At 43.3% G+C, this 5,707-nt stretch overlaps 1 protein-coding gene across 1 annotated transcript in view; it reads right to left on the bottom strand.

Moving 5' to 3' along the window:
- SFMBT2 (Scm like with four mbt domains 2) overlaps positions 1-5,470 on the bottom strand; it is a gene marked incomplete at its 5' end in the record, with an annotated part of 27,176 nt that extends 21,706 nt beyond the window's left edge. The window contains 4 exons of the mRNA XM_010168801.1: positions 2,231-2,370; positions 3,560-3,630; positions 4,209-4,251; positions 5,357-5,470. Coding sequence (XP_010167103.1) covers positions 2,231-2,370; positions 3,560-3,630; positions 4,209-4,251; positions 5,357-5,470 — 368 coding nt within the window. The remainder of the gene's footprint in view (positions 1-2,230; positions 2,371-3,559; positions 3,631-4,208; positions 4,252-5,356) is intronic.
- Positions 5,471-5,707: the final 237 nt, after the last annotated feature.

Here is a 5,707-nt window from a genome sequence, read left to right as displayed (position 1 = left end):
TCCAGAATTTGGACCTGGCCCCCATGGCCAGAATGAGCTTGAATTTATCTGCAAAATAACACTGAGCAATGCTGGGCCATTGCCATTGTCCTGTTCCTTGGGAAGTCATTCATGTCTCCAAAAGCAAGATGACCATGTCTCATTGACACTGCTATTTGCTTCTTCAGCAAGCCTCCTGTATGGAGACAGAGCAAAATAGGCTTTCTGTAGGAAACTCAGGTTGGTTGCCACAGGTGGGAATTGCTTCCATTCTTAAGGAATCTGGAGAAGCTGTGTTAGTGTATGCAGCAAAGCCCCAAGATACTTGGGGAGGACCTGGCAGAAGCTTTGCACTACTTATGTTTTCAAAATCCAAATTCCAGGAGGAAAGGAGGAAGAAACATTAGCATAAGCATTGACTGTGCATGCCTCAAGTTTCCCTCACGTTGCTTTATCATTGCCTGCTTTTCAAGTAGCAGCAGATTGCTAACGCTCCCCATCAGCAAGCTGCTATGGACTTGCTTTCAATTTTGGCAGCTGTCAACTTTTGCTTTGCAACCATTTTATCCTGCTTTCTGCTGAGGGCTATTTTTGACTTATTTCTTTGAGATCCAAGTGTTCCACCTGCACAGGCAGCTGGATTCTTGGGCTCTCTTCATGGCCTTGCTTTCAACCATTGTGAGACAACCAGCAATGCTGTTGTGTATAAAGCAGCACATGTAGGTGATGAGGAAGTGAGCGGGGACACAGGAGTCACTCTACAGTACAGTACAGAGGTGTTTTGCAAAGCAGTGGGTGATTCGGGAAGAATCTCACCTTTCAGCTGTTTCTGTTAAGTGCTGGGATTCATCTAATTTCAGACAACTGCAAACATCCTGAGCTGGGCACTGAGGGTCTTAAAATTACATCAGACAAACGGAGACCTAGAAGTTCCCATGCCTTTCCAACCAGGGCAGAGGGAGCTCAGATATGCCCTTGCATCCATATCAAGTGGGATTTCATATAGGTACAGACGAGAAAGCTGTAAGACCTGAATTTCTAGAAGACCCAAATCAAATTGAAATGATGCCCAAGGCACCAACAGCACTCTGCTTATCCAACAGATAAGAACAAGTCTAACAAAGAGCAGATGAGGGAACTGGGGTTGTTTAGCCTGCAGAAAAGGAGGCTGAGGGGAGACCTTATCACTGTCTACAACTACCTGAAAGTAGGTTGTAGTGAGGCGGGTAAGAGTCTTTTCTCCCACGTTACTAGTGATAGAACAAGAAGAAATGTCCTCAAGTTGTGCCAGGGGAGGTTCAGATTGGATGTCAGGAAATACTTCTTCACTGAAAGGGTTCTCAGGCATTGGAATGGGAAGTGCCTAGGGAAGTGTCTGAGTCCTCATCCCTGGAGTTATTTAAAAGATGGGTAGATGGGGTGCTCAGAGATATGGTTCAGTAGTGGAGAGGTACGGTTGGACTTGATGATCTCAAAGGTCTTTTCCAACCAAATGATTCCATGATTCTAGTAGTATCATCTTGCTGTCCTCTCCCACTTGTACTCACCTTTCCTCTCACCTATATATGGACTGTAATCTGCGTGGAAAATAGTAATGCTTTTTTTTCAAACAAGATAGCTTTTTCTCTGAGGTCAACAGCAAGCACTCAACACTCTGGATTTGGCCCAAAGCAAGCTCTGATTTGGTGAAGATTGAAGTGAACAGATAGTGGTGCTCTGCCATCCCTGCTGCATGGGATTAACCCATCCACATTCAGCAAGAGCTGGGCACACCACAGTTTCCACTCAGTACATTGCACACACCCCTGCTTGGCCTTCTGTCCCGTTCACTTTGGATCCTGGTGGTTTGGGCCCCGTGAGACCATGGTCACACATACAAAGGTGTCACCCATACTGAATCTGCTGGCCCAACCGTATCGTGGATGCTGAGAAACAGATTGATAGCAACAACCACAGAGGTCCTCTCTGGGAACAGTTCTGATCAGAACATTAATTTGCTTGCACAGTAGTCACATTCAGATGAAACTTGCTCACAACTAACAGAACTCCCCATGTTTCAAAAATGTCATCTCTCCCATTAAAACCCCCAATGCATATACCTACCCTCTCTTCCCAGCTTGCAGTTTTGACTTATGGAAACCGCTGAAGAGCTCCAGGACAATTTTAGGTGCCTTCTTTTCAAATTCTGGGCCTGGTAACCCATGACCCATGTTTTCCCCTGAAGTGCCCCCGAAAGATAGCTGAGCCGTACCTCTTTGAGGACCAGCACGCACTTGCCAGGCCCGACAGACTGAGGCAGCTCTGCTATTCTGCCTTTGTTTAAATATGGACCTGAGAAGCAGCGGTGGTTGATGTAGAGCTGGGGGCAGCAGTATCTCCCATTGATGGTGCCTGCAAGGAGAAAGTAGCATTGATGTGCGTGTAGCACTTCTGTACAATAAATCAAAGGCTCTTCTTCTTCCTCCTAGATGTGGGAAGGAGGGGAGAAGAATAAAGGAGGCACAAAAAATCTTCCCTAAGATAGAAAGTAGAGAAATCTTTGCTACTCAAATCCATCCAACATGGGAAAAGCAATTGCTTTTAATAGCAACTGATTTGGCTGCACACTGTACCAAAAGGAGAATCGGGAAAGGATTTCACTCATAACATGACCCGAGGCTCTTTCATAACTCGCATCACAGATGGACATGAGCAGCTCAGTTGCAACTTTCCAGAAAGGGAACAGATTAGCTGACTCTCACAGATACGGAATCAGCTCAGGGAGAGAATTCAGGTGGAGGGCTCCACAAACCCCTGTTCATCTACTGTCCAACCCAGTAAGCACTGTGGTGCCATTCCCCCGACCCAACACGGGTCTACAGAGCAGTTTTCTTTGTCTGGGCTAATTATACTGGGTTCCTTTATAGCCCATAGAGAGAAGCAGGTAGTTTTAGATGTGGATCATGTGCCATACAAACGGTTATCCACTTTTTGGTTATCATACCCAAAAATAGCCTGTTTCTCCCCATTTGATTGTAATAGGGACCTGGGATGCTGGCTCAGATGCCAATGTGTGTCCTGCAGTCTGCTGAAATAAAGTGAGTTAAATCCTGCCCCTCCTGCAGTGTCTATGCAATTAACTAGATGAATATTGCACTCTCAGAGCCTCCTGCCATTGCTAAAGGGGAGAAAAATTTGCTTTTAGCAGAAATAGCAGCCACGCCACGCAGTCTTGATGCTAACACGGGGAGCCATTAAGTCCTGGTTGTAAGCAATTTCATTGATGCCAATTAAAAAGTCACATCCATCTCCACCAGGGCTTCATTAGCCTGGTCCTAACACCATTAGCTGAAATGGGCAAGCTGCAGGGGAACTCTGATAACTTCAGCAAGACACAACATTCACACGTGGAGGACCAGACCTTCCCATGCTGTACATCACAGACTCCTCATACTGTTGGTGGGTCCACACTACACTCCCTGAGGATCTGGTCCCATCTTCCCACCTGTAGGACACATTCGTTCCCTTTTTGGGGTCATCCCCCTCCATACAGGCAACGGGTCCTTGAAATAAGGAGCCTGCTGGTGCTGAGCAGCCTTACCTGTTGTGTCTGGTGGAGGAACCGGGCAGAGGTCATGAGGTATTTTCTCAACAGGCACTGCGGATGGTAACCTGTTAAACAGCAATTTGGTGTATTTAATAGTGTCAAATGGGGAAAAGTGACTGAACCAGCCTTCAGACTGGACCAAGAGATACACCAGGACCTGCCTGTAGTAAGGAATGGAGATACCCCAAATACAACCCTGTTTCCATACGCTTTATCATAGCCCAGGGTCAGCATATTGCAGAAGAAAGGAGTCAGATCTACCCCTTCTCCAAAAATATACTCTGGTCTGTGAGCTTTAGACCTCCAGGCTTCAAATATTCAAACTTAAATCCCTTCAATTTTAGTTTCTAGAAACCACAAGGGCTGGATAGGGAAATGCTCTCCTGGTAGATGTCCATCTTCCATAAGTATCCCTTACTGGTCATCAGACACTGGCTACACAGTCACAGCTAGTAAAAAAATAATCTATTACAAAGACTTTCTAACATGCTCACAAATATTTTAGATTTAAATAATCCCCTTGCTGACTCTGCTGCAATATCTGGGCAGTAGTTAGCAAAGTCACTCAGCTGCTGTGTATTATCTGCTCTGGAAGATCTGACACATCTCGGTAAAAATATCACCTTAAATAACAAAAACTTACTGCTTTTCTGGTTGCACAACTGCAATTCTTCTCTTCCTTCGCACTGCAAAAATGAAGCAAGGAAGAAAAAAAAAAGTTTTGTACTCTTCTGTCCTATAAAGTATACCCATAGCGCATGAAAAGCTGGATAAATGCGCTGACTATAAAATGACTTCTAACATAATGAAATGGTACTTAATTACTATCACCATCTTTTCTTGATGTTTTTTAAGTAAGTCACTACATCATTAAAATCTACTTTAAAGATGTAATAATACATTTAATCTTTCCTCTGGAATGCTAATATCATGTTTTATGGGATCAGTATAAAAAAAAAAAAATAAAAACACAAATATTTTCCATACAGAAACACATATGGATAAGATTACATTTTACAAGCATGATTACCTCCAGCATAATTTATCCCTAGCTATAAATTGCAATAAGGCTGCATAATGTTGCCATAGCAGTATTCTCCCAAATTAGACCCTGGCTGCCTGATTTTTAACTTAAGCATATTTAACTCTTCAAAAGGGTTGACACATTTTAAAATTTGCCTTTCAGACATTAATTAATATGAAGAGTAAGGTTAATTTTTCATCTGGTGGCTTGATATTGGAGTTGGATAGTTTCTGTGAAGAACAGAACAACACCAAGCCACTGAGCGCTTGTGAACTACCTTCAAATGCAAATGGAAAGTGAAGAAATTGGTCTAAATACACACTGGAGGCAAGACAAAACACTACAAGCTTAATTGTACCAGGAGAGATTTAAATTAAACACTAGGGAAATCTCTGAGCTGATAAGGCCAGTGAAATAAGGGGATAGATACTCTGGGAAGGGGTGGAGGCCAGGAAACATTTTTTAATTTAGATAGAGAAGATCCTGTTTTGGAGAGGGAGCACTGGGATGGTCTCTTTATGTCCATTTCACCCTATATTTTGTGAATTTTCTTCTAATTTTATGTCCTGTGTCCCTAATTCACTCAGCTGCCCGAATGAACTTGGTTCGGCACAACAAAACCTGGTTTCATTCTGATTGACCCCATTGCAAACCCACCAGCCACACTAGGTTGGTAGTTTCAAGAATGGGATTACTGACATAAAAGAAACTCCCTGATATATCTGTTGATATAATATCTATGCTGCTTGATGTTTCCATGTACTTACAAACAGCTTTGTGTGGTGGAGTTAGGTTATAAGCATTCGCTTCACACCAGCCAACAGGGAAAATGTCCATAGACTCTACATCAACTATGTACTCTGGAGAGGGCATCTGTAAACCTATAAACACAAATTTATAATGTAATTTAGACATGGGAATACTGAGCCCAGAGCTATTCGAGCATTCATCATGAACCAACGGAAGTAAATGATGGAACATGTAAAAATAAATCTGCTTCCCTGCATCAAAATCAGGCATCATTTCATCTTCAATTTTGCACAGACAGCAACGGCAAGGCTGTTGCATTTACAGTGCAACGTGATTCCAGAGAAAATCCCCATTAAGAGCACTCTAAG

Source organism: Antrostomus carolinensis, unplaced genomic scaffold (genome assembly GCF_000700745.2).
Source record: "Antrostomus carolinensis isolate BGI_N321 unplaced genomic scaffold, ASM70074v2 scaffold965, whole genome shotgun sequence".
NCBI classification, from domain to species: domain Eukaryota; kingdom Metazoa; phylum Chordata; class Aves; order Caprimulgiformes; family Caprimulgidae; genus Antrostomus; species Antrostomus carolinensis.
Note: the sequence above shows the minus strand (reverse complement) of the source record. Positions and strands in the feature narration are given on the sequence as shown.